Below are 14767 nucleotides of genomic sequence, written 5' to 3'. Positions count from 1 at the left end.
TCAGTACATCCTTAACATGTACATTTCTGATAGTCTGGTGAATATTTTGAGCAAGTCAGGACTATATATGCTTACACTGCTCTTTCTTCCCTTTTTGACTATTCTTTCTTGCATTTCTCTTTTTTCAACGTCCATCATTGATCACTGTCATCTGGATGGACTTTTCACCTGAACTGGTAGAGCTGTTCATACATGTACAGGTTTAGCTGCAGTATGATGAAAGCTAATCCACAATTCTTTCTCCAGTGCTTATCTTGTATGCAACATTTAATTAATGCTTCTCACCATAGAATTACTGTTGTTTTTCTGGTTTCCTCAATATGATGAAAAAGCTCCCCTTTCTCTGGAAGGCTATCAGTCTTTTTATACAGTGAGGGTAAAATGTGTCTTCATGTTAGTGGGTTAAAGTGATTTTTCTCTGAATTTCCAAAGGATTTAGTCTTGATACTTCCTAACTGTTTCAGTCAACCTCTCTCTTGATAATTGGAGTCTGTGATCTACTCTTCCTCCAGGTCAAATACTCCCTACTTTTCTGAAGTTACCTCAGAGATGACCAGATCAGATGACCAGAAGATTTCCACCTACAGTTTATGAAATGAATTTTTAAAAGTAGCAAAAGACTTCAGGTGACTTTATTCTGAGATACCGCAAAAGTCCCAGAGGTTCAGAACTTTTGGGCAGTCATTTTAGAAAAAAACACATTTTTTCAGAAATTCGTGCTAGGCTTTGCTTCTTCCCACCATATGTACTGAAATGTTGGAAACTTTTGAACAGTTTTCCTCAATAAAATCAGTATATATAGTAGCATTCAGTAAATTTATAGAAGAAATAAAATGTGTGCTACATTAATATGCTTATTTCAAGTAAAAGGCAATAGTTAGTTAATTATATCACTGATATTTTCACAGTTTGATGCTTATCATTATACATAGTATTAAAGGAAATAACTGCCACCTGGTGCCTTAGGTCTTTCGAATAGGGCTCCACTGAGAAGATTTGGATTTCTGAAAATTTTCAGGAACAAATACAGATACGGTTTCTTACCAAATATTTTCGCACACCAAAAATAGTATTTTCAGCCACTCTACCAAGTAGACTAATGATACCCAGAATCAACCTGGGTTACCCCACCTTTAATTTTACATTTTCTTCTATAATCTCAGACTTCTCAGGGGGAAAAAAAAAACACGTTGTCAAACTCATTAGGAAAATGTTACAAAGACAGAATTATTCTCTGCATTTTCTGTATACAGAGTGAAGCAATCAGCAAGCTATAGCTGTTTACGCACACAGAAATCATCTTTTTCCCTGGGTGATCTTCATAATATTTGTGTAGTCAAGATCCCAACATTATGAGAGGGCTATTGGGACTATCTTGAACTGGACAGGTGGTCACATCAGCAGCCTTCCTTTTAGAGCTGTTTTTAGGCTAGCTGCTTGCTTCTTTGCAGCTGAATATAGTTTAGGTTGCAGTTAAAGGCTTCTCAAAGCACCACAGCTGTGGGATGAAATTCCACTCCTCTTGGCTGGGTGAATGACAGGAGAGCAGAGAAGTAAACATGAAATTAGTAAATCTGATTGCACACTCATTAAAACCACTTCAAACAACAGAACAGTAACAACTGTACATTTGGCAATGCCTGTCATCGGATTGGTACAAGTAGGTGGTTGGCCTTGTGTTGAAATCACCAAGATGAAATGAACCCCGAGAAGAGAATTGGTGCAACTAAGCACGTGCTACTTAAAACCTCATATTTCAACTATATTGTCACTGAACCTGATGTATCAGCTCTGTGCTACATCAAGGAGAAATTTTATCCTGAATTATGAAAAGAGAGGAAAAAAAGACCAGCCACAAGAGAGAAGATGTGCAGTAACTCTTTATTTCATCTTTCAGCACTGTTCGTATTCTTTCAGTCACCATGTCAGGGGCTACATATTGGAGAGGTTCGTGGACAAAGAAATCCCTGAGGCTCCGCACTGCTACCTGCAGTACAGAGCAGCAGTAGATCCACTGTTCCTGTCGTGGTTTTGGCTTATGCTCTCCATCTGGTTACCAGTATTCACTTTGTGGTTACTCTCCCTCCCTTTTTAAGTAAACAGAGAGTAAGGCCTGAATCACAGAATGGTTGGGGTCTGAAAGAGCCTCTAAAGATTGTCTGGTCCAACCCTCCTACTCAAGCAGGGTCGCCTAGAACAAGTTGCCCAGGACCACGTCCAGTCAGGTTTTGAATATCTCCAAGGATGGAGACTCCACAACCTCTCTGGGCAACCTGTGTCAGGGTTCAACTACCCTCACAATAAATAAGTTTTGGTGTGTTCAGATGGAGTTCTCTGTATTTCAGTTTGTATCCATTGCCTCTCGTCCTGTCACTGGGCACCACTGGGAAGAGTTTAGCCCCATCCCCTTGACAACCTCCGTCAGGTGTTTATACACACTGATAAGATCCCCCCTGAGCCTTCTCTTCTCCAGACTGAACAGTCCCAGCTCTCACAACCTCTCGTACTATGAGAGATGCTCCAGTCCCTTAATCATTTTTGCGGCCCTTCGCTGGACTCGCTGCAGGAAATGCATGTCTTTCTTGCACTGAGGATCCCAGGACTAGACCCAACACTCCAGATGTGTCTCACCATAGCTGAGTAGAGGGAAAGCATCACCCCCCTTGACCTGCTGGTAACAAACATGCTGCCTAATGCAGTCCAGACCTTTGGCCTCCTTTGCTGCAAGGACATATCACTGGCTTGTGGTCAACTTGTTGTCCACCAGCACCCCCAGGCCTTCTCTGCCAAGCTGTTTTCCAGCCAGTCAGCCCCCAGCCTGTACTGGTGCCTGGGGTTATTCTCCCCCAGGTGCTAGGACTTTGCCATTCGCTCAAACTTAGTGAGGTTTCTCTCTGCCTGTCTCTTCAGCCTCTTGAGGTCCCTCTGAATGGCAGCACAGCCCTCTGGTGTATCAGCCACTCTTCCCAGTTTTGGATCATCAGCAAACTTGCTGAGGGTGCATTTGGTCCCATCATCCAGGTCATTAATGAAGATGTTTAACAGTATTGTCCCCAGTATCGACGCCTGGGGGACACCACTAATGACTGGCCTCTGGCTGGACTTCATGCCACTGATCACAACCTTCTGAGCTCAGCAGTTCAGGCAGTTTTCAGTCCACCTCACTGATGACTTATCTCTCCTGTACTTCATCAGCTTGTCTGTGAGGATGTTATGGAAGAAAGTGTCAAAAGCTGTATAAAAGAAAGGACTCCTTTTGCCCTCTCTCACTTCTTCCCTGCGTATCAGCACAGGCCCCTCATTAAGAATTCTTAGTAGTGGTTTAGTTGTCTGAACAGCTAAATGTCATCATGTCATCAATGTAAATGTCACTTCTGCAGAAGTACGGTATATAATGCACACATCATTGTGGTGAAGGGGTTGGGTAAACATTTCCAGGTATAGGCCGAATTTTCTGCAAGTACATATTTAATTTGTAAGTATTTCCACAATTTAGTCCCTATCTCATATAATCACATGCAAGTTTCATCCAAGAGAGTTTTAAGTCTTTGTTAAGCTTTCCAGCTCTCATGATGTTGCAAACAATGTGCCTGTTTTACAAATGGAAAATCTTTCAAAGACAAAGTCAGATGACTTGCCAAAACTCAAAGGGTCAAAGACAGGACCAGGATTAAATTGCAGTAGTGATGACCCTAATTTCACTCAACAATTTGTCAGCTGTTTAACCTGCTTGACCCTGCTTAAATATTGTGCATTGATGCAATGTCCTTTATGCAACTGTCCTCTACCCTGAAATTCTTTAGCCTAAAGGACTGCAGCTTTTATTGAAAAGCTCTTAGGTAGTTGTGTTTGTTGTGTTTCCCTGAAATGAGTTCACTGTTGCCCTGTGGAATCTTCAACAGTAAAGTCGGGAGTTACTGCACCGCAGAAATGTTCCTCCTGGCTACAGAGAGGAGGAAGATGATCCCTTGTTTTATGGAGTGGTAGAGTCTTGTACTTCCCACAAATTCTCCAAGAAGGGATACTCTCTGTGTTCCACAGGCAGTTGTTGAAATGCTGAGAATTCGTAAGGCTAGCACCAGAATAAACCATTCATTTTGACAAGTAGAAATATCTCATTCATGTTTGCAGGAAGAATCTTCAGACACTAGCCAACAGCTCAGTCCACTTTATTTCATATGATAAAAATCAAAATTTTAATTATTCTGATGTAAATTTGTGTTTGTCTTAGGATTTCTTTATATAATATGATGCATAGAAGGATTTTTTTTCAAATTTATTCTCCAATTCATAGAAAAATCCTTGATTTATAGAAAGGGGACTGAAGAACTGATGCATCTGGAAAATAGAGTTTGAGAAAACATCTTGAGTGCTCCCTACCACCATCAGCACTTACTATTGGAATTTTTAATCTATAGCTTTTTTGGCATCATCAAGTGCATTTCTGTTCTAGAAAATGTTAGAAAAAAGTATTTTAGGATTGGTTCTAACAATGTTTGTTTCTAACAAGACATCAACAAGGTATTTTGCTACAAAATCTCACCAAAAAAACATACAGCTACCAGCCAAAATCCTGTTTTAAAACTGGGAGCTTTCAGGTGATAATTGTATCATTCCACTCAGTGAAGAATGCAAATGGCTGTGGAAAAATGTGATCCAAAGCTCTCTGAAGACACAGCAAGGTATTTATAAAGTTCAGTGGGTTTTGAGTGAGACCCTTAAGAATGCATAAATAATCAATTAACTAAATATTTACATTTACTCATACAGAACTAAGTATATTTTGTGTTTTAGAAACCAAATATATCTAAGATCTTTAGTTCAGACATGAAAAAATGCAGCAATGCTAGATAACCTGTACATATGTTGAAGAAAGAAATTTTTCTACTGAAAGTTCATGTAAATATGGAAACAGCTGCAAAAAATATGGGTGGATCATTGACATGATGCACTTGCCAAGAAATCTTGGGGCCAAGATTAATTCCAAGCTGTTTTAGTATACAAATATTTGCCCGTGTTTCTTCTTAGGCATCTTTCTAAACAGTATCTTTAAAAGTTTATTCTCCAAAAAGATATTAACCAGGACATAAAAATTAAGATACTACATATGTTTATATTAACTGAGTATGTCATAGCCTTTGGGAAAATTGTATGGTAATTACTTCTTCCAGAGAAGGTCATCCTGAATCATGTGCTTTAAAATAGAGAGAGGTTTACATAACACAATTATCCAAACAACTTGTATGACATCAGTTAAGACAGGACCAGGATTTCTCATGGGTCAGTTCTGGATTATTTCTGTATATTACACAAGAAGACTGCTTACAACAAAATGCTTAAACGGTGTTGGGAGCCAGACCCAGCACCCAGGACTCTCTGTCCCACATGAGTACCCTAACCATGGGGCTATGCAGCCACACTTCCTCTTATTTTCCTTCTTTCTTTCCCCATGGATTCTTGCATACCTGGCTTCACAATGTCTGAGTTACTTCTCAGCCTCATCAGGAGGGTGGAAAATGGCCTTGCCAGTCCAGCTGATAACCTTGTGCTTGGGGCATTCATATGAGCAGTGGGCGCTGTGAGTTTGAACCCCCCTAGAGCTCTGGTCTCGCAGTCTCTGGGCAATGCTTTTATCATTAGACACCTGTACAAAGAGCAAATAATGTCACCTCCTCAGTGGCTGGCTTCTATTTTAATAGTCTTTGGACAGCATAAGGTATTGCTTGAGCAGCTAAGCTATTCTATGTCCAAGGCACTTACCTGCTTCCATTAAACCATGTTGAGATTTAAGATTAATGCAAGAGAAGAGATAACTAATGTAGTCCAGATTTTCATCTTAGCAACTCTGGTATAAATCCAGTGATTAAAATTTTAATGATATTCTCTTTTCCTCGGGATTTTTTTGAACTGTTAAACAGCTCAACAGTAAACAGTTAAAAGCTGAGATAAATCAGGTTTTTTCATATTTTACCCTTTGGCCAAAATGGACTTAATTGAGAAAAGATTGAAAGATTATTAAGGTAAAGTAATGGCTTGAAACTCTGTGTAAGTCAAAAATAATTGGTAATTCTGGACTGCTTGATGAGCTGTTCAAATTGTCATGGTAGCTTAATAATGACTATTTTGACTTACAGTTGGCAAATGATTAAGTACAGTAACAAGAGCACATTTAAAGTAAAATGGTTAAATTAGTTAAAAGGACTTTCACTGTTCTAACGACATAAAGATGCTGAACTAAGTTATGCTGAGGTGCTTAGGGTCACAGCTGGCCCCATGCATTCCACAAACTCGAGTGCTTTCTTCCAGGTGTTGTCCATCCTCTTCATTCATCTTAACCTTTGTGTAATATTCTGTCCATATTTTCTTTGTCTAACACAAACACTGCTAGGCAGAGGTAGTAATTTTGCATCCTACTTTTTCTATATTAATTATATTTTACAGCTCACTATCCTGTTCATGTCAAGGAAATGCAAGATCAGGGTATCTAAATAACGAATAATCTATATTGGGAGTAAGTCTGTAAGCTCATTAGTAATAGACCTGTTCAGACAAATAACCCTTTCTGGCAATAGAGTGACCCTACCCTTACAGACATTCCTTCCAGCATGGATATTTTCTTGTGAACCTTCTGAAACTTTTTAGTGGCCTCTCCAATTCGTACCCCTTATTGAATATTTCTATAGGAATGCATATGCCGTAGGATTTAGCCAATGGCTAAAGTGTCTTCTGAAGCTGTCTTCTGAGGCTCCTTGGGGTCATTGACCCATGTGTGAGTGAAGCGTCCGTAGTGCAAAGCAAAGTGTTCACTTCCCAAGAGCATGGGAAGAGCCTCACTAGGAGGTTCTTCCCCTACCTAATGGACCTCATTTCATGCAGGATGCCCCAGAGTGAAGAATCTCATTCATATCAGTAGCCTCTTCGGCAGACCTCTTGAAAATGACAGTATCCTAAATGCTGAAGTAGTAATATTGATGTAACTACAGTAGTCTTAGGATACATTGATCAAAAAGAGGATCTGAGCACATCTGAGATGTATTGATTTGGGAAATGGACAGCTTTTTGGATCAAGTCCGCTGTCATTTCTTATCAGCCCTGTGGAAATGGACTCTGAATCTGAAAAGAAAAGGCCACAGTTTGGGGCTTAGCCTTTGAAAGAGTGCAGTAAGAGGGCTAAATCATCATAAAATGTACTTGATTTATTTTCAGACTCATCTGTAGAACAGATTTAATTGCTAATTATAGTGCTTCATAATCAACTAATGAATATATTTCCGTACAGTTCAGAAACTTTTTTTAGTAACACAAGGATTTTACTAGAGATCTTGCTACTAAGGAAATGATCATCACTAGGGAGAGGATCCCAATTCAAGTGTCATTTATAGTTTACATATTTTAGCAGTGTGATTTACCGAGGTTACATTGTGCCATATATTTAAGACTTTTATTATAATATTTATTTAAAGTTCCATATGTTATTATAATTTCACTAGATATGTAGTCTGACATAAGTTGTTTGCACCCTTTAAGTTGACATAATATATTAAATGCTTTTTAATACAAAGCTTTTCAGATTTTGTACTGGATGCATGCATAGTATATTCCACTTACAAGCTCAGACATATGGTATTAATAAAGAGTGATGATTCTGGCAAATGTGTTAGAATTTCCTTTTCTAAATAATAAAGGTTTTTTTGACGAAGAGCTGAAGATGCCAAGGTATCCGTTTTGTAATCCAGCAAGCATGTGCACAGATGTACTTGAACACATGCTCATCAATGCATGTCTGTAAACTCACAGAAGTATAATGTGAATCACTCTTGGAGCTGTACTGCAAGACCCTGATCCAAAGTTTATTTAAATCTATAGAAAAAAACCCATTGATTTCATTGTATTGTGTTTGAGGTCTGAAAGGGAAGATTATGGAAGTTCCTTTGCAGAAGGCAGACTATCAACTTTAAGAATACTGATGAAATCCTTTCATGGCAAAATATCCATTGACTGTAATGGGATTGGGATTTTCCCTATGTATGTTTAGATGTTCAGCTTTATGTGCCCTTTAATGACCAAAAATTGATGTCAATAAATCTGAAAATTCCATCATGAAAAATCGATCTTCAGCTACACAAAGTAACTCTGCCAGTGCACCATAACTGATGTTCATATACAGTATTGAGATGTTTTAGGGAATGTACATGCATTCTTCATTTGGCACCTGTTTTACCTTCAGTCCCTGTTGGGATTCACAGACCTTGTGCCTTTTCACATCCCAGCCATGTAATGACAGTACTGGTGCCATTACACATTGCATGATAGCTAGCATGCTTGTTTAAAGTAGTAGAAACCTTGGTTAAAATGCCTCCTCTGCCCTGGATGGCCTAAAATTTCATCTCCCGTGTCCCAGGAAGCTGTCTTGCCTCCCAGCTATGAATGGGGATGATGTCTGATTAAACCTGTCCTAATTTCTATCAGATATTTAAATATTCACTGAAGGGTACTTACAGGAATCTAGGCCTTCCTTCTCACAGCTGAATGCCCCATAAGCACTAAATTGGAGATTTAGTTAGACATTGGGTAATTTTTTCTCCACTTTCTTTCCTTTTCCGCAATCCAGAATAATTATTAGTTACTCCAGTGTGACCTCAGCCAGAGAGGGTTGAGGGACTTTTCTTTTCTCACTCTAGCTTAACAATTTGAGCTCTTCTCCAGGAGACGTGGCTTAAGAACTCTTGAAGAGGATGGCTGCAGAATAAGCAGCTACTGTCACTGCCAAATTGACCAGATTCAGGTACCAGCAAGCAGTGGTCTGTGGCTGAAATCCAGCTGTCACTGGAGTCAGTAAGAAATGAGAAGAAATCACTTTTTCATTCGTAATGAAAACACACACAAACTGAAATGGTGGAATATTAAGCTAACAGTGTTTTGTTTTGTAAATGTTCGTTTTTGAGACAGCTCCTGTTTACTAATTTGTTCACTTCTGCTATTTTTAGGACAAGGCCTTAAGTTTTTTCTCTGACAATTTTAGCAGCTGGCTTCTGTTTAAAAAATATAACCTTCTTTCCTCTCCTGCAGGTGCTGTTGCCACCATATGATGATCCTGTGAATGGAGCTGCTAAAGATCCACCACCACCTTACGTGTCAGCATAAGTGAGAACGTGCTGTGGACCTAGGGAGGATAGGTTTACTTTCCAGATGTTGGAGCAATAGTGTGATAATTTCACTTGCAGAATATCACCTCTATGGGTTATACATTGCTGTTTTGCTGACATATTGAAACCTAAACTGTATGATTAAAATTGTGTAGATAGTTTTAATAATTTGCTGCAACTACAGTAGTGTGCTGAACTAGTTTCAGAACCATTCTAGGTAGTGATAAGGTTACAGTAGTCACTGAATAGCTTTTTCCACCCTGTCTGACATGCAGTGCTAGAGAACTCAGAACTCTGCAGTCTCAATCAGGTTCAGAGTAACTTTCCTTTTTTTATTTATAAAAGTTCCAGAGCATTAAAATGTGTTTCTCAAATGCCCACTTTCCACTTGAGAATACAGACCAAGTCCAAAGAGGTGACATTCTACTTCATTCCTGTTCCACAAAAAATTGTTAAGTTATTGTGCTATGAAAGATGATGACTGCAAGAGGAACAATGAGTCTCAGGTACTATTCTCATCAACCTGGCTAATGGCAAACATTTAATTGGAAAAAATGGGTATGGGAAATCAGAGTAGACAAAGTGCTCTATGATGTACTGTAGCAAGCCAGGATCTGTGGACTACATGGTCTCACTTTGTCCCAGCCTGCAACCATTCTAATGATCCCCCCCAAAACAATTGTTGCCCACTTCTGGTAATTTTCTTTTTCTGTCTCTACAGCTTTTTCCTCTCCAGTAACCTCTCAAATAGTCACAAAGCCTATGCTTTTGGAAGTCACAAAACCTAGGCTTTTAAAGTCACATGGTTTGGTGACAAAGCTGCATCTTTGGCACTCAATATGCAAATATTTTTCCATTGGAATGTGCCTGTAAATATTGCAATGTTCTTTTGAGTGTGAAGTAAATTATGCAGATACTAAGGTAAATTTTCCCAACCTATGGGAAACTTATGCATGTAACTTCCTCGAGCATTAGCAAATATCTTTTGCATGTTTCTCATACACATCAGCATGGGGATTTTAGAGTCCGTTCTATGACTGAACTGGTTGTGCTGAGAATCTTTCTCATGGGACTCATCCATCAATGAATGTTTGCGTAAGGTATTTTTTCCTCCCCCTGAGAAGTGCCTCCTGCACATGCAACTTTTTGTTGTTGATGAAAGTTCTACTTTTAACTGAAAAGGAACTGGAAAAGTAAATATAATGAGTGTGTTTCTACCTCTCATCACTCCCCCCCATGGTGCCTCCTCTGCATTTTGGGGTGATTAAACATGATGACTGATGCCATTGCACACAGCACCAGGCAAAGGGCAGTGCAGAGCTGAAGCATAGTTTGGAGGGACACCAGAAGAAACTGCCCTTGCAGGAGGTGCCATCTCTCCTGTAAGTGGCCTGAGCTGTGAGTCTGCACCCTTCCTAAGGAGGACGCATGTTCTTGCCCACTGCGCACTGACTCCATTGTGCAGACCAAAGAAGAGGTTTTCCTGCCTTTTTCTGGAAAAGAGTTTTCCAGAGAAACACAGGACCAAAAACTTCTTTCCAAAGAGGTTGCTACTGAGATCTGTCCTTGCATAGGCCGTGGGAGGAAAGGCAAGGCTCGCTTTCTGCCTGTCTCTTCCACATACCTGGAAAAAGGCAGGTCCCAATCTGTCTGCTGACTTTTAACTCCATGCTTCACTCACTCTGAGATCAAACTCGGCAGTGCTTTTGATTGAACTAATCTCAAAGTCTATCCATTGCTCTCCACCACAGTCAAATTGCTCTCTTCAGGATAAACTCTATGTACTATCGTCTCATTACAATTAGCTTTCAGAATTAAACTGAATTTGGGGGGTTAGGCCGGCTTTCTGGGCTTCTGAGCTTCATTTTCTTTCATTCTTGATTGATTTATGAGGGATTTTAAATAGTTATTTGTTTGAGAAAAGCAGGTTGTAAATACATCTCATCGGTGTATACAAACTTCTCTACAATAAAAGGGTGTTTCCTCAAGACTATGGAAATCATTTTTGCTAGTTTTTCCAGCACAAGCCTACACAAATTCCTGTCCAGTCAATCCAGCGTGACAGGATTTTCTCTATAAATGAACTAAAAAACAGTTTTTCAGTCCATTCACCAACCTTCCCTACATACTGTATAAGTGCAGAAAAGAACAGTAAGTTTATCAGGTAATTTGTTGTACAATAAAAGCAAGACATAATTCAAGCTTTTAGTTTGTTGTCCAGAATTGCAGACAGTTTCCTAGGCCTATTGCGTGGTGCTGATGAAGTGCCTAATACAGAAAAGGGCTCTCTACTGAAAGCTGTGGTTTCTTTTTCTCCCCATCATCTTGGGGATAACATTGTGCTAATTCACATGTAATTTCTGTAGACTTTAGCTTGGCTTGCTAAAAAGGAAGATTTTTTTTTTTTTCATTCACACCATATGTGTATGAGTGTGAGTACATGTGTCTTTCTGCCAGTACTCCTAAAATCTTTTGGATTTTGGCTAATTTCAGTTAAAGCAGGCAGAGAGGTTATGGTATCAAAAATATGACATTCCTGCAGTCAGTGTAGACAGGCAGCTGGGTAGGAGAGAGCAGAAAACGTAGCATGAGCTCAACTCTGTTGAAGCATCAGAGAATCCACATGGGAAATGAGTTCTCCTGCTCCCAAAGACGAACTACATTCTCTTGGTTACAAGAAAAGCTACAAACTCCAGCTGAAGGTTTTTTCCTTTAGTTGTTGAATTCATTCTCCATTTCCATGTCAAATTCAGGTGAATTCACACCACAGCTTTTCTATAATTCATTTTAAAAGTCAGTCATCTGTGACATCAAATCCATTAAAAACCTGGCTTCTTAAGATCCTGTGCTTTGGGAACTGCTTGTTCCTAACAGTGTTTTTCTCCGTGTTCCTTCCACCAAATGCATTTCTTCCTTTCTCCCAGATACTAGGAGCATGTGCTTACTCTAATTCTGTCCTTTTTTCTTATCTTAAACTCTGTTATGGCAGTTCATTATTAATAATGCCTAGTAACTGAAGAATGGAAAGAAATTATTTCCAAGGCATGTTGACATGGAACATCAGACTTATGGGGCCAAAACCAGCAAATAAGAATCTAAACCTTGATTGCACCAAAAATACAAGCAGATCTTTTGTTGAAATCTTCTAATTTTCCAAAAATCGGACATAGGATTTTGAAAGCTTCTCAAAGCCAACATGCGCTAAGGCACAAATACTGTTTCTCTCATCTGTGATGGATGGTTTCTTATCCCAGACGGAACAATATAGCTTCCCTTTCTCATACACGCATGCATGCATTGTGAGAGAGCCAGAGAGAGCGCAAAGAGGAATGTGTAGTGGTGACCCAGCAGTGTGTCACTTGTGCTTGTAAATACATCATTTTTCTAAAACTATTATTAATAACCATTATTTCAGGTGCTATCCTGTTTGTATTCCTGTGGGAAAATCTCTAGTTTGTAAAAACAGTCCAGACTCATTATGCTACCAAAGACCATATCAGATCAATTTATGGCCAGAGAAAATCTTGGCAAGGATGCAGAGGGAAAGATAACTAGTCTGAAACAAATTCCAAATTCTGTGCTTTCAAAGTGGTGCATTCATCACCACTACCCTATTGGCCAAAGCATAGCAATTAGGGACACCACAGACAGTTTTAACAAATTTTTCCTAATCTCAGGAAATCTGCACACTGGATGGAAATCTGCAGGATGGAAGACATGGCTACTGGTAAGGAGAGAATGAGGAGAGAGGAAATAGTAACAGAGCACAGGAGGCAAAGGCCCATGTGTATCCTTTCAATAGCACAGAGAGACAGATGTCTTTGTATTGACAGGGTTCACTGCTACAAGCATGGATAGTTTATATGTTCTCTTTCTCCTGTGCTATGGCCAGGAGGAAATGCGATTGTTCCTGTAACCTGTTATGTTAGCTGTTACACTAGCTCTGTTTCAGAATTTCATCACTGGAGTGGAGGATGCCTTGGTCTTATCTGTTCTAAGACTTTAGATATCTACAGATTTTTTTTCTAAACCTGAAGGAGCATTGGTTAAATACCTACCTAACTGTCTCGTTTGATGGAGGGCTCCAACCATATAGCAGCTGCTTCCCTGGAGTTGTAATATCTTTCCCATTTATATGTCTATATTAGGTGCAGAATTTGCAGTCAGGTACCATGACAGAGCATTCCTTGCAAAATTGCTCAGCCTTTGGCTAAGGAGATGTTCCAGTCCACAGCCCTGAGCAACCCAAAATCACAGCCATAGGTATCCAAAGGGAGGTTTGGCTCTAATAAATCAGGATTAGAGTTCTGTCAGGAAAAGACTTTGGTATTTGTAAATGATGTCTCCACACCCATGGATTTGACCCAAAATGGTTCTGCAGCGTGGCCAGTTTTTCAGCTAAATAGCTCAGCAGGGTGTGGAAGCCAGATCTGTGACCTTCTGCCTGCAGCCCATATCTTACCTCCAGCAGAATAGGATACCAAAGCAAAAGGAGTGAAAAACCTCATTGTCGCTTAGCCAACAAGTATGAAGATACTCCAAAGCAAAAAGGCTATTCTACAAGCATATATTAGAGCCCAGACAATGAACTGAAACAGCTGCTTACTTTAAACGGAGAACTTAGTGAAATTTAAAGTAACTTTTTTTTTTCTGTCACATTATTCAAACCTTTCAAACAGGATGGTCTTCAGAAAGTCATAAAACGTCTCTGTCCTTTGTAGCAAGGGCTGGACTAACTAATTGGTCTGAGCCAAGGACACAGGGTCACTTGGAAGGCTGAACAAACAGCGAGGAGATGAATCAGGCATGTAGCAGGGCTGGCTACTTGGCTTACAGAAGCAGCTTGCTGGCCAGCAGAGACAGGAGAGCTGTGAAGCTGCTCTGAAAGAGGGAGCTGCGGCACAGAGGAGCTTCTGCAACCATTTCAGAGGTCCTCTACTTGCTGTTTAAGGTCAACATGACCAGGAATATCAGGGCTGCACCACACACAGCTTCATAGCCCAGAATCTGAGCTCCATTCCAGGACAGAGGTGGATCCTGCTAGTAATTCTAACAAGCAGATGTTTGCATATAGACTATGTCTAAGTATCCAAATGCTTCTGGCTTTTTTGGGTCTGGGAATTTTTTTTTTCAGATTCCTTCTAATTCAATATCAGAAACCCTAGGGAGTTGATTTCCTGCAATTTTGAGACTGTTTTCCCATCCAGAGTGCCCAGTTCAGGTCCCTTCATGACAGCAGTGACAAGAATGCAATTAGAGGCAGACATCTAGCATTTGGTAGGCTTTTAGCATCAATTCTTCTGAACATGTTCAGTGACAGCCTGGGCCAGGTGTTCTTAAATACAGATACCATCCTAGTAAGACGGATGTGTAGCTCTTTTGGGCTCTTCTCTGGGCTGGGAGCAAGCACAAACAGATGTTCCGTCTCTTATGGAGAAAACGTGGCTGGCCAGACTATTACTGTTACAGTTTTATTTTGAACATTACCAGTACTCCAGTTTAAGACTGCTAGATAAACAACAAATTGGTGGGACACTCAAGGAGGCTGGTATTGTTTATTTTAGTAATTTTTGTATATTAGTAATGCAGTCATTCCTGACACAATCAGATGCACCCACCTG

At 39.9% G+C, this 14767-nt stretch overlaps 1 protein-coding gene across 2 annotated transcripts in view; it reads left to right on the top strand.

The window, feature by feature from the left end:
- LAPTM4B (lysosomal protein transmembrane 4 beta) overlaps positions 1–11134 on the top strand; it is a 64033-nt gene extending 52899 nt beyond the window's left edge. Inside the window, exon 7 of one of the 2 annotated variants that reach the window (XM_026099826.2) lies at positions 9070–11134. In XM_026099826.2, coding sequence (XP_025955611.1) covers positions 9070–9144 — 75 coding nt within the window. In that variant the 3' untranslated portion in view covers positions 9145–11134. Of the gene's footprint in view, positions 1–512; positions 2330–9069 lie in introns of those variants that run through there. The other variant, XM_026099827.2, reaches the window with a different exon arrangement.
- Positions 11135–14767: the final 3633 nt, after the last annotated feature.

The sequence above is a fragment of the Dromaius novaehollandiae genome, chromosome 2 (genome assembly GCF_036370855.1).
Source record: "Dromaius novaehollandiae isolate bDroNov1 chromosome 2, bDroNov1.hap1, whole genome shotgun sequence".
Classification (NCBI taxonomy): domain Eukaryota; kingdom Metazoa; phylum Chordata; class Aves; order Casuariiformes; family Dromaiidae; genus Dromaius; species Dromaius novaehollandiae.
The sequence above is the reverse complement of the archived record's forward strand: the minus strand, read 5'-3'. Positions and strand labels throughout refer to the sequence as shown.